At 43.1% G+C, this 25,000-nt stretch overlaps 1 protein-coding gene across 1 annotated transcript in view; it reads left to right on the top strand.

Moving 5' to 3' along the window:
• The window catches only part of LOC126986550 (uncharacterized), a 136,381-nt gene that overhangs the window by 61,022 nt on the left and 50,359 nt on the right, over nucleotides 1–25,000 (top strand). The window contains exon 2 of the mRNA XM_050842818.1: nucleotides 10,290–10,485. Coding sequence (XP_050698775.1) covers nucleotides 10,299–10,485 — 187 coding nt within the window. The 5' untranslated portion in view covers nucleotides 10,290–10,298. The remainder of the gene's footprint in view (nucleotides 1–10,289; nucleotides 10,486–25,000) is intronic.

Consider the following 25,000-nt stretch of genomic DNA (forward strand, 5'->3'; position numbering starts at 1 on the left):
AATTAATATGTGTGCTTGTCTGCTTGCGATCCGAAATAGTTAAGAATATGACCCAATAAATAACACATCAATGCTTAATAACTAACCCATTAATGTATGAACAGAAGCTTTTGTAAACTACCACCAGGGTCATAAAACTACCCATGGAAATGCTTACAACTCCGACGAAAGCCTTGTCAATTAATATGCGTGCGTGTCTGCTTGCGATCCGAAATAGTTAAGAATATGACCCAATAAATAACACATCAATGCTTAATAACTAACCCATTAATGTATCAGCGTGTACATTGTTTCCTCATCAAGTTAGCGAAGAAAAATAACTAAAGAATTAAATATCTGCTCTGAAACACAATAGTTATCACATAAATGCACAGTAAGTAACCTATAAACTGCAGCAGTATGTGGGTAGAAAAAGTACCTCGTTTCCCAACCACGTAAATGGACGGAAAGAAATAATGGATGACTTCGCGGCTCGGAAACACAATAAGTATCGACGGCAAAAATGGAAAGGAGAGGAAAAGTTTGCGTAGTGGAGTCATTGTAATTGTTCCATCGCTGCTTTTACGTAGAGGGAGGTAAAAAAAAAAGATACTTGTTTAAAAGCACAATAGGTTAAGACAGAAAAATGGAAGTTGAAATGAAAAGTTTGTCCGGTGAAGTTATCCGTCGCTTTCTTGATCATGTTAACAGAGAAAAGGAGGGAAATAATCAACGTATTACTAACGAAACTCAAAATCTCACGAAAAAAAAAGATATATAAATGAATAATACAGGTTTGTGCGTCAATGGAAACAACGGTATTTCTTTCACCAGTAATTCGCCTAGCATGGTTCTCGCCCCCACCCCCACCAGGATGTAAATAAAGAGATGGTGTCGCACAGATCATCACAAATCATCCCAACCCCAAGGAAGAGGAGGAGATGCCAACCATTGTAACCACCCTCATCTCCCCCACCACGAGATCAGCCGCAGCATCCAGGCCCTCGATGCATTTGCTGGCCACCCTCACGCTAATCCCCGCCAGTGATTGCGTGACCAAAAACTGTGAATAAGCGTGACTGAGTGGGTGTGAGGGGGGAGAGAGGGGGAAAGGGGAGAGCCAAGAGGTTAACAGGGAGGCAGGAGGCGTGTGTGAGGGGGCAAAGGGAGGTAGCCTGAGGAAAAGAGGAGGAGGAGAAAGATGGAAGGGAGAGAAGAGGCAGAGGAAAAATCGGTGCAGTGGGAAAGAAGAAGAATGGAAAGTAGAGAAGAGCTTAACGAAGAACCGTGAGGAAAGAAAAGTAGGAAAAGAGGAAAAGAAAACAAGAGGAAAAAAATGAGACGGTAGGAAAAAGAGAAAAGAAGAAAAGTAAGGAGAGGAAAACTTAAGGAAAAATATGAAGCAGTAGAAGTAAGAGAGGAGGAAAATGAAGAGGAAATGAACACTAGAGGAAAAATCATGAAGTAAGGAGCAGGAGGAAAGAAGAAGAATAGAAGGAAGAGGAAAACCCAAGGATGGATTATGAAGGAGAAGAAAGAGAGAGGAGAAGAAAGAAGTGGAGGGAAGATGGAAGATGTGGAGAGAGGTCAGGGTCTTGGGGAGGGAAGTTTATGAGAGGGGAAGAGAAGAAGAGAAAAAAAAGGTGTTTGTGGAGGGGGAAGAGGAGGAGGGAAGAGGAGGAGGAGGGTGATGGTAGTGAGAGAAGAAGAGAGAAAAAAAGGAGAAGAGGTAGAGGAAGGAGCAATATAGCGGAGGAGGAGGAGGAGGAGGAATAGGAGAATTAAGAATAAGAGAGGAAGAAGAAGGAGGAGGAGGAAGAGGAGGAGGAGGAGGAAAAAGAGTAAAACAGGCGTCATGGGGAGCCCTTTTGTGGGGTGAGGGAATGGGGAGGAGGGAGGGGAAGAGAGGGACACAAGGGAGGAGGAGGAGGAGGAAGAGGAGAGGGGAGTGTGCGTCACGGTCGACTAATCCAGCAGGTCCGTAAATTCGAGGAGGAGGAGGAGGAGGAGGAGGAGGAGGAGGAGGAGGAGGAGGAGGAGGAGGAGGAGGAAAAGAAAGGGTATAGTCTATGAGTGAAGGAGATAAGAAGGAATAAGAGAGAGAGAGAGAGAGAGAGAGAGAGAGAGAGAGAGAGAGAGAGAGAGAGAGAGAGAGAGAGAGAGAGAGAGAGAGAGAGAGAGAGAGAGAAGAGAGGAAAGGGGCGGAGTCAGGGGTCAGGTGGGCACGGGCAGGTTAATGAGGTGGTCGGGCAGGTGAGATGAATTAACAGCATCTCAGCATCTCCTTACGCCACGCCAGCGCCAACCTAACCTAACGTGACCTAATGTAACCTAACCTAACCAACTGTACCCTACCCTAACCTGACCTAACGTATTGTAAACTAACATAACCTAACTTAATCTAACGTAGCCTTCCATAACTTTATCTAATCTTACCTAACACCTAACCTAATCTAACCTAACCTAACACCTAACCTAATATAACCTAATCTAACACATAACCTAATCTAACGTAACCTAACACTTAACCTAATCTAACCTAACCTGACACCTAACCTAATCTAACCTAACCTTACACCTAACCTAATATAACGTAACCTATCTTAACATAACATAACGTAGCTTAACCAAACGTACTTGAGGGGTAGAGGGATAAGGAGGAGAGAGGGGAAGAGGTGGGTAATGACAGGAGAGCAAAGAGGTGGAGGAAAGAGGAAGAGGTCGGGAGCTTTGAAGGTGTGGGCGCCCTGCGGTTCCGAGTTGGTGAAATGGGAGAGGGTTTGTGTAGGGAGGGAAGGGGAAAGATAGGGAGGATAATGAATGAGTGTTAATAAATGTACAGTGAGTTTCATTTATATTGGTAAATGCGCAATGGTTTTTTTTTTTGTCATATTAAGTGGTTGGGAAAAGGTTTGTGTAGGGAGGGAAGGGGAGAGATAGGGAGGATAATGAATGAGTGTTAATAACTGTAGTGTGTTTCTTCCTTAATCACATGCATAAGACTCATAGAAAGTCACTTATACTTTTATTCATTTTGGTACATATTACTTGCATATTTTTTCTGTCATATAAAGTGGTACCGAACACTTATATTTTCAAAGTACTGGAAGGAGATCGCATGTGGTATTTTCTAACCAAATATTCACAGGAGGATACTGTTGCACTTTTTACTTATTAAAATATATACTCTCTTCTTGTTTCTGCTGTTTGCCATATACACAATTACTGAACATAATATTTAAAAAGACAAATGGATAGTGCAAGAAAATCAAAGCTATGTATGCAATTGCCAAAGACTATGCTACTACTACTACTACTACTACTACTACTACTACTACTATTACTACTACCACTACGTCTGTTAATTCCAATACATATTCTCTTCTTTCTTCTACTGTGTCATAATATAGAGACACCAAACACACTGTACATACAAATACAGGTGGTTAGTGCAAGGGAATGACCGCAATACATACACAGATTATCCAGGTGCTTGCGGGCGTGACCTCAGTGCTCACATCCGGGTCATGAGTCCTAGCGTGGTCAAGATCAACGTGACCCAACCGGAGAGGCGCGGGAGGGAGGGAAGGAGGGAAGGAGGAAAAAAAGTGTTGGGAGAGAATATTGAAGGAGGAAGGATGGGTTGGGGAGGAGAGAGGGAGGAAAGGTGGAAGGGAGAGGGGGAGAGAGAGGGAGGGACGAAGGGAAAAAAGTGTTGGGAAAGAGAGAATATTGAAGGAGGAAGGATGGGAAGGAGAGGAGGAGGAGAGAATGGAGGGAAGGGTAGGGAAAGGGGAGGAAGGGATGAGAGAGAGAGAGAGAGAGAGAGAGAGAGAGAGAGAGAGAGAGAGAGAGAGAGAGAGAGAGAGAGAGAGAGAGAGAGAGAGAGAGAGAGAGAGAGAGAGAGAGAGAGAGAGAGAGAGAGAGAACACGGAGAAGGAAGGAAAGGAGGCTGGGAAAGAAGGGCAAAAAATAGGGAGAGAAGAAGGGAGGATGGGGCAGGAAGTGAGGAGGAAGAAGGGGAAGGGGTAGGCAGGAATGGGGAGAGGGAGGGAAGAAGGGAGGGAGGGGGAATGGGAGGGGAGGGAAGGGCGGGGGTTAACAGCCTCTCTCTCTCTCTCTCTCTCTCTCTCTCTCTGGGGTTGGGGAATCATTTTTTACGTAACAATTCTAGAATACTATTAGTGGTCTGAAATCCTGGTATTGGTGGTGGTGGTGGTGGTGGCGGTGGTGATAATGGAGGATTGGTTGCAGTAGTAGTAGTAGTAGTAGTAGTAGTAGTAGTAGTAGTAGTAGTTGCATCAGCAGTAATGGCATAGATGACTCTTGAATGAACGCTGATTGGTAATTTTATCTCGTGGAATTGGAAAGTGCGCGTGACGAAATTCAGTTCAGCGTTACAGAGACGGGACGCCCTGGGAACCGAGCCCAGCCTGAGCCGGTGCCAGAGTCAGGGTCACCGGCGAGGGCTGAGACACACTGTACTCGTTTGGGCCGCTTTGGTGTGCTCTGTATGATTATTTAAAGACACACACACACACACACACACACACACACACACACACACACACACACACACACTCCGTCAGAATGTGTGAATCAGCTGATGCCCTCAAATTTGTTGTTGTTGTTATTTTCTATTTCTTCATCGTCGTGATCATCTTAATTATTTTTTTCTTTTCTTGGGTTTGTTTTTGTTCTTTTTGTTCTTGTTGTTGATCTTGTTCTTGTTATTCACTTCTTAGTTCTTTTTCTTCGTCATTTCCTTTTTTTTTTCTTTTGAACATATACAAGAAATCTTATAATCTACCACTGCAAATACGGCAATGGTTAGCTTGCCGAGCCACGAATTCGCGGGCCCACATCGAATCCCGGCCCGGGCAGTCGGCGTGCAGCTCACCCAGCCGTTCATCCTCACTTTCGGGCTGGTCAATAATTCTGTACCTGGAAATACCTGGGGAAGGTAAACTGGGGTAACCCGGATGTCACACTGGGATGCACTGTGTCCCGGAGTTGTGGGTTCCTACCTATCATAGTCTCAAGTACTAATGCAAAGGAGATGAGCACTGTGGCAACGCGCAGGTATAGCGTATGCCCTACCGTACTACTATATATACCACTACAATGAAAACTCACGACACAGGTGACGCTCATTATATTTCTCCTCATTTTCATACTTTTTGGCGTCAAATCTCCAGAAGGAAAGTGAATCCAGCGTTCGGTGTGTTGGCGTCGAGGTGAAGGCTGTGCCGAGGCCAGAGCCGCGCGTAGGGCATCAGAGGACATACCGTTATACCGTGCTGGGCCGGGCAGGAGGAGGAGGAGGAGGAGGAGGTGGGAAGATTGAGGATGAGTAGCTTGAGACGAAGAAAGGCTTGAGAATAAGGATGAAAAAAAAAAGTTAGTATGCAAGTAAAGGAAGGGAGGAGAGAGAGAGAGAGAGAGAGAGAGAGAGAGAGAGAGAGAGAGAGAGAGAGAGAGAGAGAGAGAGAGAGAGAGAGAGAGAGAGAGAGAGAGATAACGGTTGAACTAAACAATTAAACAGTTGCATGAATAGAAAGAAACACAATAAGGAACAATGAGAAGAGAGCGAGAGAGTGAAAAAAAAAGAAAGATAGAAAGGAAGAAGAAAAAGAAGAAAGATGAAGAAGAAGAAGAAGAAGAAGAAGAAGAAAGATGAAGAAGAAGAAGAAGAAGAAGAAGAAGAAGAAGAAGAAGAAGAAGAAGAAGAAGAAGAAGAAAAAGTAGAAGATACAAAAAAGGAGGAAAAATGAAAGAAAGGAAAAAAAAAGAAGAAAAAAAAGTGAAGTTGACAAAATTGAAATATAAAAGAAAATAATGAAAAGTGAAGCTAAAGAAGAAAGATGAAGAAGGGAAGATGATGCTGCTGATAATGACGGCGAAGCGAATAAAAGATAGGAGAAAAAAAATAGCAAGATGAGGAAAAGGACCTTCAACATAAAACATGAGAGAGAGAGAGAGAGAGAGAGAGAGAGAGAGAGAGAGAGAGAGAGAGAGAGAGAGAGAGAGAGAGAGAGAGAGAGAGAGAGAGAGAGAGAGAGAGAGAGAGAGAGAGAGAGAGAGAGAGAGAGAGGTGGGGGGTGGGTGCGGGGAAGTCCGGCCACTCGAGGTCGACAAGGTGGCTCAAACACTTGACGCTGGACGTGGAGAGGCAAGGTGGCCCTCAGCATGGCTCGTCCAGACCGGAGGACCCAATGGGCTGGCTAATGCTCACACACACACACACACACACACACACACACACACACACACACACACACACACACACACACATTTGTTTAACACTAGGCCTTATCCTTCATCTTATTGCAAGGTTTAGGCCTATATTATCAGACATTTTGGGGTTCACACACACACACACACACACACACACACACACACACACACACACACACACACACACACACACACATTTTTTTAGGCTATGGTAGGGGGTGTGAGTATTTCCATGGGTAGTGTTATGAGTCTATAATAGTAATAGTTTGAGGCTTTGATTGAGGTTATGCTAGTATTTTTTGGCGATAGTTTGACTTTTTTTTTCTTGGACGTTAAAATACGGCTTTGATTGAGGTTGTGCTAGTATTTCCATGGGTGGTTTTATAAGCCTGGCGATAGTTTGACAAGGCTTTTGCACCGTGGACGTTAAAATACGGCTTTGATTGAGGTTGTTCTAGTATTTCCATGGGTAGTTTTATAAGCCTGGCGATAGTTTGACAAGGCTTTTGCACCATGGGCGTGATAAAAACTCACAAGCGCCCGATACCAGCATTATCAAAATCATTTTCAACACTCAATCATTTTCTCACTATTTCCAGAACTAACACTTCTCTAAAACGGCTTATCATCACACGCTTTTTCTAGCAATAATAATAATAATAATAATAATAATAATAATAATAATAATAATAATAATAATAATAGCACTCCCGCCATTTCCTTCCTGGACTTTTTTTCTAATTTCAAACCTTATCTAAGCTTTTCCAGGCGTTAGAAATGGAACCATGACATCACTGGCGACTGATCTCCTGTATGGCCTTTTAAATGTTAGTTGTGAGAGCCGAAAGAGTCTGAGAATGCTGCCCGTAGTCGCCACGTACTGGGGATGGATGTCACTTTAAGGTCATTCAGAAGTCAGACACGATAGTTGCGTTTTTTAAAAATTTATTTGTGGCTCTTTTTCACGCGTATTTCTTTTTTGGTTTGGGCGTAGCGCAGCGCGGAAGGGTGGTGGGCGCGGCCGGCCTCGCCCACGCTGCCTGCTGCGTCACCATTACTAAGGGCCACATAAATTTTAGGCGGTCTATATGTGTGATGTATGTAGCCTATGGATGAATGTATAGATGTAACATATGTATGGATGTATATATGTACGGATGGACGGATGCAATATGTAATCATTTTCAATTAGCTGCATGCCCATTCATATGAACAAGGACAAATTTCGAAATATATGTCACGTGACGTAAAACACACAACACAGAGCGCCTCGTATGCTTGCTACAAGGAGCGGCAAAACACCCGTCACAATAGCTACCCGTGTAACCTTGTAAAACACGAGCATTGTTCATGGCGAGAGTCCCACGGATAGAGGAAGTGTTATAGGCACGGCACGGAGGAGACGGCTTGGTGAGGAAAGGGGTGAGGGAAAGGCTGAAAGGAAGAGGGAAGAAGACGTAGAGAGGGAACGAAGGACAGTATTATGAAAAGAGGGGACGGGAGTAGAAGAATGATATATTGATTTGTGATATGGAAAAAATAAAGAAAGAGAAAGAGATGTGGTCACTAAAGAGAGATGCAGAGAAAGGCTAAAGAACTACAGGAAGGGAAAGGGAATATGAGATGACTTACGAAAATAGGAAAATAATTATTAGACAACGATTTAGGGGAAGAGATGGAGTTGTAACAAAGAAAAGAAGATAAAATGTCACATAAGAGAAAAAGGGAAAAAAATTAGGGAATGAAAGAATAGGGAAGGAAGAGGAAATAGGGAAGGGAAGGAAAAGGAAGGGAAGAGATAGAGTTGAAAAGTAGAGGAAAAAAGCTGGGGAAATAGAAAAAAAAGAGAAGGGAAGAGAGAAAGGAAACGAAGGGAGGGAATGAAAGAATAGGAAGGGAGATGAGAGAAACGGATGAAGGAAGGAAAAGGGGGAAAAGAGAAGGGAAGCGAGAAAAGATATGAAGGTAGGGGATGAAAGGATAGGAAGAGAGATGAGAGAAGCGGATGAGGGGAGGAAAAGGAGGGAGGAAAATGCTGTTGTAAAGAAAATGAGAAAATGAGGGAGAAAATGAGACCGTGTGAACGTTTGTGTGATAGAGAAACGTTTTTACTGCCGAAACGAGAACTCACTTATCCCCCCCTTCCCTCCCCCTCCCTCCCGTTCTCTCCCTCCCCCTCCATCCCTCCCATCCCTCCCTTACCCATATTTCCCCCCTTACTCCGTCTCCCCTTCTCCCCTTCCTACCCTATTTTCTATTTACCGATAACCCATTTTCCTCCCCTTCCTTTCCCCTCTCCTTCCATCACTCCCACCCCTCTCTTACCCATATATCCCCCCTCACTCCGTCTCCCCTTCTCCCCTTCCTATCCTATTTTCTTACTGATAGCCCATTTTTCTCCCCTTTCCCTCCCCCTTCATCCCTCCCCATCCCTCCTCCTTCCCCTTCCCTTCCACACCTCCCTTGCCCTTATCCCCTCTTATCCGTTCTCCCTCTCTCCCTTTCTCTCCCCTTCTCTCCTACTCACCTCTCCCCTCCTGCTCTATCCCTCCCCTCTTTCCTCCCCTTTTACCTCCCTATTCTCTTTCGTTTCCATTTTCACTCCAGCTTTCATTCCTCCCTTCTCGATCTCTTTCTTCTCCTTCTTCATCCATTTCTCCTTTCATTCCCTTTCCATCCCTGTCCCCTTTCCCATCTCTTTCCTTTGCTTCTTACTTCATCTCTCCCTTTCTTTTTCCTTTCCCATTTCTTTCCTTCTCTTGTTACTTCTCCTCCTCTTCGCCTATTTCATTTTTCCCATTTTCACTCCGCCTTTCCTTTCCTTCCCTTTCCATCCCTAGTCCCCTTTCCCATCTCTTTCCTCCACTTTATCAACCATCTCTCCCTTTCTTTTCCCTTTCCCGTTTCTTCTCTTCCCTCGGCATTTCACCTCCTCTTCCCTATCCTATTTCTCCCATTCCTACTTCAGTTCTCTTCCTTCCTCTCTCTCCTCGTCTCTCCCCTTCCCATTTTCGACCTCCATTTCGTATTTATCTCCAACCCCACTCCACTCTTTCCCCACCACCACCACCACCTACAACAACAACAACAACAATAACAACAACAACAGCAACAGTAGGAGGAGAGTATATAGGGCTATAGAACACCACAATATAATTTTCCCACATAAACTGGCTGGTGGTGGTGGTGTGTGTGTGAGAGAGAGAGAGAGAGAGAGAGAGAGAGAGAGAGAGAGAGAGAGAGAGAGAGAGAGAGTAGGGCTATGTAGTTGATCGTTGTTGTTTTTTCATCTCTCTCTCTCTTGTTTATAGTTTTATGAAGACCGTATGGCTGTGAGAGGAGATAAGCAAAGGAAAAACAGGAATATAATGAAACACACGTAAATAGATAACTGGATAGATAAATAGATATAGTGTTAAGTGCTGGAAAAAAATGATATCGCGTGTATATTTCTGTCAAGTCCATATGGTTGTGATAGGTGATAAACCGTACATGAAAGTGGAGTAAGGCAATGTTGCTCTCGTTAATTTATTGTGTTTGTGAAGCCCTGGGCCGAGGAGACAGCGAATGGGATGAAGGTGAACGTTCTGCTCCTCTTTCTGAATGTGTGAAGTGTTTGATAGTGCTTGTGTGTGTGTGTGTGTGTGTGTGTGTGTGTGTGTACTGATATAGTAATGTGATGGTGTGCAATAGTGTGCGTGTGTTGATGTATTCATGTTTTGGTGTGTAATAGTGTGCGTGTGCCTTGCTGGGTTATGAATGTGGTGGTGAAGTCTTTAGCGGTTTTAAGTTTGTGTGTTATCTCCAAAAACGCAGCGTAACTACCCGAGAGTTTGAGGTACTCTTGTATTTTGTTTTCTTTCCTTTTTTAAGACTATAGACTAATATTAGCCTCTCTTGAGCAGGCGGCTACTTCTCCTGTATTATTATTTTGTGAAGTACATCAGACCTTCCCCAGCGTGGCCATTTTCTTAGCTCCCCAGACTCAGAGAACGGGAGTGGGTAACTTGCCTATTGGTTTCACTGTCCCGCCGCCCCTGCAGAGTGTAACATTGCTGTCTGTCCGTGTGCAGGCGTGCGTGATGCGGGACAAGGAGAAGAGCCGCCGCGGGGAGGACTGGTACCTGCCGTGGGTGGTGCGCCCCGAGCTGCTGCGTGCCTCCCGCCAGTGGCACCGCAGCAGCACGCCGCCCGCCCTCACCTGCCGCACCGCCGCCCACGCCGCCGCCGCCGCCGCCGCCAAGCGCCCCTGCGGCCCCTCCGTCAGCCGTGAGTACCAAACGTGTTGTGTATCCTGCATGAGTGTGATGACTTGAATTCATCTGTACTGTGTATGAATTTGTTGACTATTTAGTATCCCTTCGGCCCTTCTTTCAGCCGTGAGTCCCTTAAGTGTTGTGTAACCTGCGGGAGTATGATGATACGTTCTGTAGTTTGTCTAGTATTTTATTTATGCACTTGACGTTGTAAAGTAGCTCATTCCTCTTAAGCGATACTACTCGTGCAAAGGGCGGGAGTAAGACCGAGCCGTTACTTGTAGGAAAAGGGGGACAAACTGGACATGTTCCGTGCATGTTAAGATCAAGCGTGTGGCAAGCACCTGCAAGTATCAGATGTATTGTCACCTGTATACGGGCCTTGTGTTTGTATTCCCAGGAGACTGTGTACGTCCCTTGTCTGGGTATTTGTATGCACACGGAAACTCCCTGCTCACCCAGGAATGCTTGGAAGGTGTGAGGGAGATGGCGTTACAGTGTTAGGTAGAGGCAAAGGGCATGAACGTATGATGACAAAATGTTGTTCATACCTTTCCAAAGATGGTGTGAGCAAGTCAGTTATTATGACACCGAATGGAGTACGTGGAGAAGGAGGTATCGAGGAAAGCGAAACAAAGAGAGGGTTTGAAACAAGAGGAAAATAGTTTCGACACATACAGGTTAATGCAGCTTACTTGAGTAAATGACAATAGATGCCTATAGTGTTTGCTAAATCTCGTGGTATGATGTGATTCGTTTACTCAATAATATTTCAAGCTGAGAATGGATAATAGTAAAGGATTCATGGGCAGATTGTGTAAATGAAACACCATACTCGTGTACTGTTTCAATATATCGTGTGTTTGCCCTGAGCCGCGCCCTAAGCAGTGATCTTCATCTAACGTACTGTGCCCTCTGCTCTGTCGCTCGGGTGATCAGATTTCGCAGTTTAATTTTACATATCGTAGAGTATACATAGATGCAGTAATTTTACATATCGTAGAGTATACATAGATGCAATAATTTTATATATCGTAGAGTATACATAGATGCAATAATTTTATATATCGTAGAGTATACATAGATGCAATAATTTTACATATCGTAGAGTATACATAGATGCAATAATTTTATATATCGTAGAGTATACATAGATGCAATAATTTTACATATCGTAGAGTATACATAGATGCAATAATTTTACATATCGTAGAGTATACATAGATGCAATAATTTTACATATCGTAGAGTATACATAGATGCAATAATTTTACATATCGTAGAGTACATAGATGCAATAATTTTATATATCGTAGAGTATACATAGATGCAATAATTTTACATATCGTAGAGTATACATAGATGCAATAATTTTACATATCGTAGAGTATACATAGATGCAATAATTTTATATATCGTAGAGTATACATAGATGCAATAATTTTATATATCGTAGAGTATACATAGATGCAATAATTTTATATATCGTAGAGTATACATAGATGCAATAATTTTACATATCGTAGAGTATACATAGATGCAATAATTTTACATATCGTAGAGTATACATAGATGCAATAATTTTATATATCGTCGAGTATACATAGATGCAATAATTTTACATATTGTAGAGTATACATAGATGCAATAATTTTACATATCGTAGAGTATACATAGATGCAATAATTTTATATATCGTAGAGTATACATAGATGCAATAATTTTATATATCGTAGAGTATACATAGATGCAATAATTTTATATATCGTAGAGTATACATAGATGCAATAATTTTATATATCGTAGAGTATACATAGATGCAGTAATTTTATATATCGTAGAGTATACATAGATGCAATAATTTTCAGAGAATAGCTAATAATTTGGGATTGTAAGCACCTGCCAACTCATTTGCTATGTTCTTTTTACGGTGGCAGAAAGAATCAGTCTGTCCGTGAGTGAGGTAAAGTTAACGGCGTGCGGGTGGTGACTGGCGTGAGAGAAAATGGTGTTTTGAGGGGAGGCTCACGAGTTCCGCTGACGCCTGTATCTTGGGGTATTAGGATGTGCAGGGGCTGGGAACTGTCATACTTTGGTCCTATAATAATAATAATAATAATAATAATAATAATAATAATAATAATAATAATAATAATAATAATAAAAAGGATAAAGGTAAGTGAGTTTGTGCTTCATTAAACTTTCTCTAAAATACCTCACAGAAAAATGAAATTGTGTGTGTGTGTGTGTGTGTGTGTGTGTGTGTGTGTTCATTCATAACAAATAAAATCGTCACTTCACAACGCTACATTCCTATATTCTCTCTCTCTCTCTCTCTCTCTCTCTCTCTCTCTCTCTCTCTCTCCGTTATTGTCACCCAGCTACATGGTTACTTCCCTGTAGATTTTTTTACTTATTTTTTTTACTTTACTTTTTTTATTTACTTTTTTCTGTTTTCCGAGATAAATGTTACGACGCGCTTGACCAAGAACTCGTGAAATTGCGAGAGAGAGAGAGAGAGAGAGAGAGAGAGAGAGAGAGAGAGAGAGAGAGAGTAAAAATAAATCAAGAAAAGACATTAGTGTGTGCGTCTGTGTAAGTGCTTTCATTGTGTGTGTGTGTGTGTGTGTGTGTTCACGGGTAAGAATAACCGTAACTTTTCAATGTCAGTATAATATTTGCACAGTGGATGAAATGTGCAGTTAAATCTCAGTCGCTTCGGTGAATGTTTTGTTTCAGCATTTAATCAATCCTTTATTTGTTCAATTTTAAGAGACACTTCAATGCCGAGAGGAAGCAAAGTATATATTGAGATTCATTAACATTTTATTTACGTTATACTCCTTGTGCATTTTCTTAACATAATATTTCCTCTTATTCTGCCACATTCATACATACATACATACATTAACATACATACATACACACATACATACATTTTCTTCCAAACCTCTGCTATTTCAATGTGTGTGTATGTGTGTGTGTGTGTGTGTGTGTGTGTGTGTGTACGTAGCAATGTGTACACAGGACCAGACACGCTCACCATCTGCGTACGCATAACGGCGCCTCGAGGGTTCATAAACGAAGAGGAGGAGGAAGAAGAAGAGGAGGAGGAGGAGGAGGAGGAGGAGAAGAAAATGGAAAAGAGCGAGTAGAAACGGAACTAGGAAGTGTGTGAGGAGGAAAAAAGTCAGAAGGAAAGGAGGAGGAGGAGGAAGAGGAGGAGGAGGAGGAGGACTAAGAAGACTGAGGACTATCCAGTGAGAGAAGAAACGTTTTAATTTGATTTTGTTATGATGCTCTCTCTCTCTCTCTCTCTCTCTCTCTCTCTCTCTCTCTCTCCTAGGATCGATTTCACCCTCATTCTTCTTCCTATCTCCTCCCATCTCCCCGTGTCTCCATTCTCTTTACTAAACCTCCTCCTCCTCCTCCTCCTCCTCTTCCTGTACAGTCACTCTCTCCCTGTAACCTTACCATACAATCACTCTTCCATTCCCAACCCATCCTTCTCTCCCTCTCTTTCTCTCCCTCTTCCTCTATCTTTCGCTTTCCTTACTATACAATCACTCTTCCATTCCCAAGCCATCGTTCACTCCCTCTCTTTCTCCCTCTTTCTCTCCCTCTACCTCTATCTTTCGCTTTCTTCCTCCTTCCTGGCGTTTCTAAGCCATACACTCATTCTGTCATTCCTTTCACATAGCTCACGTGTATTTCATTGTATTTTATTCCCTTTTCCTTTCCCTTTCCCGTCTATTTTCCTCTCCCTCTCTTTCCCAGATTACCAGTTTTTACTCATATTTTCCCTCTTTTCCTTTCTTTCTTTTCCTTTCTCCCTCTCCCTTTTCCTTCTTCTCTTTTTCCCTCCTCTTCCTATATCTTATCGTACACTCACTTATTTCTTAACAATATCTCACTTTTTTACCTCGTCTTTCTCTCCTTTCCTCTCCCTCCATCCTTCCCTCCCTCCACCTTTCCTCCCAGTGGGCGCGACAGATGGGAAGTGGGTAAGTGAGCAACCCTACTAACCTATTTTCTGCACCCACGAAATAGCTTCCGGCCGCAGAGGAAGTGGAGATGGGTGCAGGAATGGGGGGGAGGAGGAGGAGGAGGAGGAGGAGGAGGAGGAAGAGGATGGGGAGGAAATAGAAGTGTGAGGAAAGATGCATTGATCACCACCACCATCACCACCACTACCAGCATCACCACTATTACTAAAACCACTACCACCACCACTAATACCATCACCAGCCCTCCTAACACCACTAACATTACCACCACCACCACCACTACCGTCACCACTACTACTACCACAACTACAACTATCTTCATCACCACCACCACTACCACCACCACCACCACCTACCTACTATAATCACCACCATTATCACCACCAGTATCACCAGGATCAACACCACCACCACCACCACCACCACCTTCAGCTATTATCCATCATTACCACTAGTATTTTGAGAGAGAGAGAGAGAGAGAGAGAGAGAGAGAGAGAGAGAGAGAGAGAGAGAGAGAGAGAGAGAGAGAGAGAGAGAGAGAGAGAGAGAGAGAGAGAGAGAGAGAGAGAGAGAGAGAGAGAGAGAATGTCTGTTATTACCAACTCAAAAAACAACAACCACTAAGTCTTCTAAACGGTTTCTCGCCTTTGTTAAACTCCACATACCTCACTTGCAATTACTTTTTCTTGTCTTTTTTGCGCCATTATATTATCAGGAATGAAGGAGGAGGAGGAGGAGGAGAGCAGAGAAGCGAGAGCAAAAGAAGGAAGAGGTAAAGGAAAGCAGGCGATAAGTTTTAATGCTCGTGGGAAGCAGTGCCCGGCTGGCTGATCTTGTTGAAAATGATCATAAAGAAGTGACTATGGAAAGAAGAGCTTGAAGAACGGCCGTACGATATGGAGCCAGCAGCATACCTAACCTAACCCAACCTAACCTAACCTAACGTAATTTAACCTGAAATGATCTTAGGAAATGAGAAAGTAGGGGAGAGCTTGTATCATGGACTTAAGATCTCTAGTCAACAGCACCCGTTAGAAAAGTTGGAAGATAAGTCCTCTAGCCCCAAGCCGTTAGATAAGTTAAGAATATCATTAGATCTTAAGGAAATGACCGAGGAAAGAAGTTTAAGGAAGGGAGAGCTTGAAACATGGACGCAAGATCTCTAGTTAACAGCATCCACAAGAAAAGTTCAGAAGATTAAGTCCTCTAGCCCCAAGCCGTTAGATAAGTTAATTAGATTAGATTAAAATGATGACCGAGGAAAGAAGTGTAAGAAGGAGAGCTTGAAACAGATCTCAACAGCATCCACAAGAAAAGTTCAGAAGATTAAGTCCTCTAGCCCCAAGCCGTGAGATAAGTTAAGAATAGAAGTTGATCTTAAGGAAATGACCGAGGAAAGAAGTGTAAGGAAGGGAGAGCTTGTAACATGGACAAAGATCTCTAGTTAACAGCATCCACAAGAAAAGTTGAGAAGATTAAGTCCTCTAGCCCCAAGCCGTGAGATAAGTTAAGAATAGAAGTTGATCTTAAGGAAATGACTGAGGAAAGAAGAGTAAGGAAGGGAAAGCTTGTAATAAGAACGTAAGATCTCCTCAACAGCATCCGAGAGAAAAGTTGAGAAGATTAAGTCCTCTAGCCCCAAGCCGTGAGATAAGTTAAGAATATCATTAGATCTTAAGAAAATGACCGAGGAAAGAAGTTTAAGGAAGGGAGAGCTTGTAACATGGACGCAAGATCTCCTCAACAGCATCCACAAGAAAAGTTCAGAAGATTAAGTCCTCTACCCCCAAGCCGTGAGATAAGTTGAGAATAGTAGTTGTATCGAGTTTCCTGTGAGTAACGATTATTGCTATACAAGTGATGGGGCCGCCAGTGTGTGTGTGTGTGTGTGTGCGTTGGTCTTGATGCACGCCTCCAGGTCGCCCCGCCGCCCTAACACTCGGGAGCCGCTTATTATCTTGCTTATCATACTCATTGTCCTGATGTGTTGGTTGACCGCCATTACTGCCTACCTTCCTTTGCCCCCTCCTCTTCGTTCTCTTGCTCTCCCTCTTCTTCCTCCTCCTCCTTTTCCTCCTCCTCCTACATCAATCTCCTCATTCTTTTCCTTTTCCCATTCCCTCGTTTTCTTCCTCCTCCTTCTTTTCCTCCTCCTTCTACATTAATTCCTCCTTTTTTTCCGTTTCCCATTCCCTCGTTTTCTCCCTCCTCCTTCTTTTTCTCCTCCTTCTACATCAATCTCCTCATTCTTTTCATTTTCCCTTTCCCCCATTTTCTTCCTTATCCTTCTTTTCCTACTCCTACATCAATCTCCTCCTTCCTTTCCTTTTCCCTTCCCCTCGTTTTCTTCCTCCTCCTTCTTTTTCTCCTCCTTCATCAATCTCCTCCTTCTTTTCCTTTACCCTTTCCCTCTTCTTCTTCCTTATCATAAATTATTGCTTCTCTTCGCTTGCTCTTTCTCTTCTTTCTCTTCCTCTTTTTCCTCTTCCTCCTTCTCCTTTTCCTCTTATATCACTTTTCTCTCTTCCTTTCTCCCTTCTTTCATTACCCATCACCTCCTTGCATCATAAAATATTGCCTACTTTTCTCCTCCTCCTCTTCCTCCTCTTCCTCCTCTTCCTCGTTCCTTCTTCCTCCTCAACCAAACCTCCTTGCATCATAAGTTATACATCCTATTTTCTCTCCTTTTTTTGTCCTTCTCTCCGCAAATGAAACTTTCCCAGGATAAGAAAACTGTCGGGTTCGATATCGTAATTTTCAGCAAGGTGGATTTACTTTTTTTGCCCGTAACTGTAATATCGTGGGAAAGTATCGTAATTTTTTTTCCTCATTACTGATATGTTATGGAAAGTTGGCCCAGGATTTTTTTTTATACTTTTTTTTTACCTTCGTTTGTTATGTCTTTTTTTCCTCCCTTCCCGTTGTCCGTCTGTCCGTCCGTCCATTTTGCCATCCGTCCGCCTGCCCATCCGTCCGTTTGTCCGTCCGTCCCTCGCCTCCTGTCCGTCGCCGTAATGAAGCGGTCGCCTCGTTAACAGACCAGACCGGCCGATAGATCACCGCCCAATAAAGCGGAAAATAGCGGGAAAATACAGGGTTTATTTTTGTTCTCTTTTCTCCTCCTTTTCCTCTTTCTTCTCCTTTCCCTTATCAGTCTTCCTTTTATTTTTTTCTTCTTTTCTTTTACTACTACTACTACTACTACTACTACTACTGCTACTACGTTTACTATTACTATTACCACTACTTCAGAGAGAGAGAGAGAGAGAGAGAGAGAGAGAGAGTTGTCTTGGGTACTGGCACAAGTGTAAGTCTCAAGGACAGCGATTTTTCTTGATAACGAAGAGAGAATGTTAAAATTGTCCTGTGCCCTCCTCCCCCTCCTCCCTTCCCCGTCCCCCTTTCCCCCCTCTCGTCCTCTTTCTTCCTCTTCCCTCCCTCCCTTCCCCTCCCTTCCTGTCCTTCCCCATTTGTCTTTCTCGTTTGCCTTTCCCTTCACTCGTAGTTTACCTTCCTCCACTTCCTTCCCTTCTCTTCGTCTCCATTTCTTCCCTTCTTTCCCTAAGCCTTCCCTTCCTCCGTCTCTCTTACCTCTCTCCCCCTTCCTCTTCTCCCCTTCTTTATCTTTCTCTTGCCATGTTTCACGATATGGATAGATAGATAGATAGATAGATAGATAGAGAGAGAGAGAGAGAGAGAGAGAGAGAGAGAGAGAGAGAGAGAGAGAGAGAGAGAGAGAGAGAGAGAGAGAGAGAGAGTCAACCTATTCTTTCTTCATCTTGAGCCAAGCATCTACATTCGGCTGACGTTCTGTTCACAGACGGTCTCAGTGGTACATTCCGCTTGACCCCTGACCCTGCCGTACCTTACCTTACCCTGCCCTCCCCTGCCATGCTTTACCGTACCCTGCAACAAGTTCTATTTTGAATCTTCTGCCAACTCGGTTATATGCGTTAGTGTGAATGGAGACCGCCCCGGGACAGTTCGAAGACGATGATCGAGGTGAATGGATACATTTTCGAGTCCCGGTAGAGAGAGAGCTTGTGCCCTCTGCTTGTATATATTTGTTATACATCTATTACTGTTTTGGAGCAGCGCTTGGTGGACTTCTGGGTTGCTTCTTTGTTTTAGTGCCCTTGAGCTATCTCCCTTGCTGTAGAAAAAGAAGTACACCAAAGTAGGTAGTTCAAAGGCACACTGAAAATATGAAACAAAAATTATCGAAGGTTCCCATAAAGCATCGATGTTTATGGCCGCGTTGGGTAGGGAAGGGTACCATGAGGCAAGGAAAGTACATAGCGGCGCAAAAACCCGCCCTGGCCTTCAGCGGGCGGGGCTAAACTTGAATGATTACCCGGCTGACGGATGGACCCAGACGGCGAGATGCAGGGAGACGGACAGCCGGACAGGTACATTGGATAATCAGTCAGTCAATGGGAGCAGACGCCGGGGGTGCTTCGCCTCGCTAGATATGAAGATAGGTTGTCAGGAATATACATGGATGGATAGATAAGTAGATAGAGAGAGATAGAGAGGATGATAGGCAATTAAAAAGATAGATAGTTAAATAGTTATATAAATAAATAGATAGATATATAGTTGGATGGAGAATTATATAGAATAGGGAGATAGATAAATGGGGAGACAGGCAGGGATATAAATTTTCAAGCAGACAGGTAAGTAAATATATAGATAGGCAGCTAGATAGAGAAATATAGATAGATAGATAGATGGATAGTTAGGTAGATAGATAGATAGATAGATAGATAGACAAATTGATAGTTGGATAAATAGAAAGATAGATAGTTGAAGGGCATCTATTGTTCATCATCATCGTCATCATTTTTTTCTTCTCCTTTTCATTCATCTTCATCATCATCCTCTTTTTTTTCTCCTTTTCCTTCATCTTCATCATGGTCTTCTTCTTCTTCTTCTTTTTGGTCACGCCTTCAGAACCTTTTTGTGGCGTACTGTAGGTGTTTAGTTGTGTATTTCAAAGAGGATGAAGATGCTTGCACGTGTGTGTGTGTGTGTGTGTGTGTGTGTGTGTGTGTGTGTGTGTGTATATTTTCAAAGCCACAGCCATTCTTTCTGTCTCTCCTTTCCTCCAGTCTTTTCTCCTCTCCTTTCCTCTCTTTCTCTGTCTCTCCATGTCTCAATGTGTTCTTTCTTCCACCTCTTCTTCCTTTCATTCTTCCACCTCTCTTCCTCTACCTTTCTCTGTTCCAGTATTCGCTTTCTTTTCTCTTCCTTTTCTTTTCCTTTCTTCTCTTCCTCTCTTTTTTTCGTCTCCTTCCCTCGCCTTCTCATATTATCTTCTCTTTCTCCCTTTCATCCCTTTTCCCTTCATCTTTTCTCATCATCGTTCCCTTTTCCTTACTTTCATTCCTCTGTCTCTCCCAGCCTCCCTCACCATCTCCCTTTCCTCTTCCCTTCCTCGCTCCTTCCCTCTCTCTCTTCTCCTCCTCCTCGGCAGTGATGGAGGGGAGGGACTGATGCTGTGACATGGAGATTCACAAGGACATCGCTAACCTCTTCTTCTTCCTCCTCCTCTTCCTCCTGCTCTCTCTCTCTCTCTCTCTCTCTCTCTCTCTCTCTCTCTCTCTCTCTCTCTCATTTTTATCTTTTTCATCCTTTCTCTTTTTTTTTATTTCTTCTTCACACAGAAATGTCTAACTACTTATTTCTCTCTCTTAATCTTTCTTTCTCTCTCGCTCTTTCTCTTTGTTTCCTTCTTTCTTTCTTTTTTCTTTCTTCATTTTCTTTCACACTCTTTATTTCCGTCTTTCTTTTTTCTTTCTCGCTTTCCTTTTCTCTTACTTTCTCTCTTTCTCTCTTTTTTTTTCTTTCCTTCATCCTTGCTTTTTTTCTTGTCTTTCTTTCTTTCTTTCTTTTTTGATAATTTTACTCTTTCTTCCTTTCTTCATTTGTTTCACTCTTTATTCTTTCTTTCTTTCTTTCTTTCTTTCTTTCTCTCTTTTTCTTTTTCTTTTCTCCTCACTCACAAAGGCATGGCTAACCTGTCCTTTCTTTCCCTCCTCCTCCTCCTCCACCCTTCCTCCCTCCTCTCTGGGAAGGAAAGAGACGCGAGATAAATGAGCCGATAAGAGATAATTTGAAAGGGCAGAAAAATAATGACGTGGAAAGTGACCGAAAATGAGGGAAAGGGAAAGAAAGATCAAGATGGGAGGAATGGATATCAAGGGAAAACACACACACGCACACACACACACACACACACACACACACACACATTCAGAAAAAAACATAGGCAGATCGATAGACATTGCAGCGTCCGTGCAGTAGAAAATTAGGTTAAGTTCCAAGAGGCCAGTTTTGCCCTACACATGCAGGGCAATATCAGTGGAGCACCGTTATTCTTCCCTGTTCATGGATTTATCGAACGCTTACCTGAAGTGTCTTTTGCAGCGGCATTCTCCACATGACTATCAAGGCTGTTCCATTTCATTCATTCACCACCCATTGAATTATATTATTCCCTATGTGTTAATTAAACTTGATTATGTCGTTGCTGCGATTTAAACTCATATTTGTTTTTATGTGTGTCCCGCAGCGTTGGCAGGCTTTCTTGAGGGGCTGTGGTGGTCGTTCCCAGCTAGCCCGTTGTTGGCACCGTGATGCGTGACTTGTGATATACGAGTCATCGTTTGGACCGCACTCCTCCCCGGTGCTCCCTGTGATCAAATTCGCTTCAGTGAAGGCTGCTTGATGTACAGCATTATGTACAGAATGAGGGCGGTCACGCAGCGATGGCTAAAAATTGCCTGGTTGTTGCAAGACTGAGCCTGGAGCTGCTGGGTTATCATGTCCGCGGGCTGACTGTTCCGCCGCCGCCTCCCCAGAGCTACGGGTGAGAAGAATGCGAGGGTGTGATGCTGTGAAAGGGAAGGAAAGAGAAAAGAGAAAAGATTGCGAAAGGACAGGACAGAGGTCAGGAAGGTGAGAAACAGGAAGAAAGCGAGGTAGTGCAATGCTGTGAAGGAGAAAGAAAGAAGAAAAGAGAAAACAAGGAGAGAGGACAGGACAGAGGTCAGGAGGGTGAGAAACAGGAAGAAAGCGAGGGAGTGCAATGCTGTGAAGGAGAAAGAAAGAAGAAAAGAGAAAACAACGAGAGAGGACAGGACAGAGGGGAGGGGAGTACCAGGCAGGAAGAAAGCGAGGGTGTGTGATGCTGTGAAAGAGAAAGAAAGAAGAAAAGAGAAAGCAAGGAGAGAGGACAGGACAGAGGTCAGGAGGGTAGGAGACAGGAAGGGGCGGGGCCGGACTCATGTTGTCAGGTGTGTTGCAAGACGGGCGCAACACCTGTCTAAAGTATAGCCATTAGTTGGTTCTCCTTTCACCGTTACCTGTTCGCTCCTCTCCTATTTCCCTCCTTCTCCTCTTCTTCCTATTCCTCTTCGTTTTTCTCTACTTTATATTTTTGTTTTCCTTTCTTCTCTTCCTCTGAGTTTTGTTTTTTCTTCGTTTTTCTATGTTTCTGCTTCCCTTTCTTTTTCTTCCTCGTCATTCTCCTCCTCCTCTTCTTCCATTAACTTCATGTCTCCTCTCCCTGTTCCTCCTTTTCCTATATGTCTCTTTCTCCTGTTACTCCCGCTCGTTCCTCCTCCTCTTCTTCCTTCTCCTCTCTTCCCTTCACCCGTTGCTTCCCACGTTACCCTCCCCCCCTTACCTCCTTCCTCCTCCCCACGCTGTACTTTTCTCCCACGCTTCCTTACCTGTATTTACCTGCTCACCCACATACTAACCTGCCTACCTACCTATCGTGGCAACCCTACTGTTTACTTTCCCTTTTTCGTACTTTTTTTTTTCCTGGTGATAATGTGTGTGTGTGTGTGTGTGTGTGTGTGTGTGTGTGTGTGTGTGTGTGTGTGTGTGTGTGTGTGTTTTGCAGGATACAGGACAGTCCGTGTAATCGCAGTGTTAATGTATATGATCTTGTTTTGTTTATTTAGCTCAGAAATTACAGTGATTTTTATTTTTTTTAACCGAAAATGACCGAGGGAGGGATTTGGAGTTAGGACGCAGAGAAGATTACGAAAGATTACACGCATGGAGGAGAAAAGTCAATAAAGGGAAGAGATTGTCAGTCATAAACGAAAGTAATGGAGAAAGATGTTTAGGAAGGACGGCGTGGCGGTCAGTCCTTTTCCGTTTCCCTTTTTTTTCTTGTTTTTCCTGCCCTGTCCTTTCCTTTCCTATCCTTTCCATTTTATTCCCAATCATTTTCCTATTTCCTATCCTCCAATTTGCCTTATATTTCCTGCCCTGTCCTTTCCTTTCCCATTCTTTCTCTTTTATTCCCAATCATTTTCCTTTTTCCTGTTTCCTATCCTTCCATTTGCCTTTTTTTTCCTGCCCTGTCCTTTCCTTTCCTATCCTTTCCATTTTATTCCCAATCATTTTCCTATTTCCTATCCTCCAATTTGCCTTATTTTTCCTGCCCTGTCCTTTCCTTTCCTGTCCTTTCCATTTTATTCCCAATCATTTTCCTATTTCCTATCCTCCAATTTGCCTTATTTTTCCTGCCCTGTCCTTTCCTTTCCCATTCTTTCTCTTTTATTCCCAATCATTTTCCTTTTTCCTATTTCCTATCCTTCCATTTGCCTTATTTTTCCTGCCCTGTCCTTTCCTTTACTATCCCTTCACTGTTATTCCCAATCATTTTCCTTTTTCCTGTTTCCTATCCTCCCATTTGCCTTATTTTTTTCCTACCCTGTCCTTTCCTTTCCGTCTCTTCCCTTCCCTTCCCTTAATCTAACCTTTCTCCTCCCAAGCCTTCCATTATAATTACCTATTGCATTATCATCACTGTTACTCATGTCCTCATTATCCTCAAGTACTTGCCTTTGTTCACATTCCTCTAACATTTCTCTTCCATGCTTTCTATTTGTCTGTTTTTATCATTACCCTCATGTTATTTATAGATCTTGTATTTGCCTTTGGTCATATATATTCAACCTTTCTCTTCCCTTGCTTTCTATATTACCTGTTTTTTTCCGTGTCTGTGCGTGTGAGTTCGGTTTCACTTGCCTTTGTTTGGGCGAAGCTGATTACCGTCTTTCTGTCTCGCATTACCATCTCTGTCCGCCGCTTACTTTCCCTTATTACGTGTGTCTGGCGGCGGGGTGACGGGCGGTGCTCAGCCAAGGAAGGGGCGGCTAACGTAGCATTACCAGGACCACACTGCACATTACGCCACATCACTGCCTTCCCGCCCGCCGCATCTCCGTTCTCCTCCACTCAGGACCATCACCGCCACAATCACCGCCATCACCACCCTCGCTGTCATCACCGCCATCATTGTTTGTCATCACCTTCGCTGCGTTCACATTCACCATGGCGGCCGTAACAGTTATTTGTATTTTTGGGTCATGGTTGCTTGCTGTCTGTCTGTTACTGTTTGTTTGTTTTGTGTTTGTGACTGTTTGTGGCGTGTCTGGCTGTCTGTTTGGCTGTCTGTGTGGTTCTATTCTACTCTCTTGTCTTTTCTTATCATTTCTCTTTCAATCTATCTGTCTAACTCTATCCATTTGCCTATCTATCTATCTATCTATGTATCTATGCATGTATGTATGTATCTATGTATCTATCTATCTATCTATCTATCTCCACCCACCTTAATTCATTCCACATTACGCTTAATCCACCACGCTTACTATATATCTCCATCCTTCCCTGCACATCACCACCGCCACCACTAACATTGGCCTCCCTTCTTTCTTCTGTTTTTCTTCATCACTACCACGCCTTCTTGCGATACGTATTTCACATCGACGCTAAACTCCTCTCCCCACCCTCCTCCCATTGCTCCTTACTACCCCCCCCCCCCCCTTTACACCCTCTCGTCTTATTTCTGTGATTGTCTCAGCCTCGCCACGCCTTCTCGCTAGACTCCACACCGTCGCTCCACCTCCTCCCTGGGCCTGTAAAGTATCCACGCCGCCTGCATCCCACACAACCCTGGATTCCTTGCTCCGTGTCCTGCCTGTATCGCCCTCCTTCTTTGTTGCTTCCTTTTATTTTTAGTTTTGTTTTTTCCCTTTTTGTGTTGGTTCAAATTATTATCATGTATTTTAAGGCGCACTGTGTTGGTTATCACTTAATTAATCAATCAGCGGACTACCAATATAACTAAATATCTAACGAACTAACTACTTAAATAAATTATCATCATGTATTTTAAAGTATACTGATAAAATGTATTGGTTGTCACTTAACTATATATAATCAACCAGCGCACTACCAAGATAACTAAATAGCTGACGAACTAATCACTTAAATAAACAGATAATAGAGAAATTCGATAACTTTCAAATTAACTAGACAATTCACTAAATGGTAAACTCACAATGATTTAAAAGGAAATTATAATTATCTAATTAATCAACTATTTACTAGATAACTAACTAACTAATAAATAACTGACTGTATAACTGTTTAACATTGTATTTATCTACCTACCTACCTGACTGGATAACTACCTCCCTGTCAAACTAATTA

Source organism: Eriocheir sinensis, chromosome 62, assembly GCF_024679095.1.
Source record: "Eriocheir sinensis breed Jianghai 21 chromosome 62, ASM2467909v1, whole genome shotgun sequence".
NCBI classification, from domain to species: Eukaryota; Metazoa; Arthropoda; class Malacostraca; order Decapoda; family Varunidae; genus Eriocheir; species Eriocheir sinensis.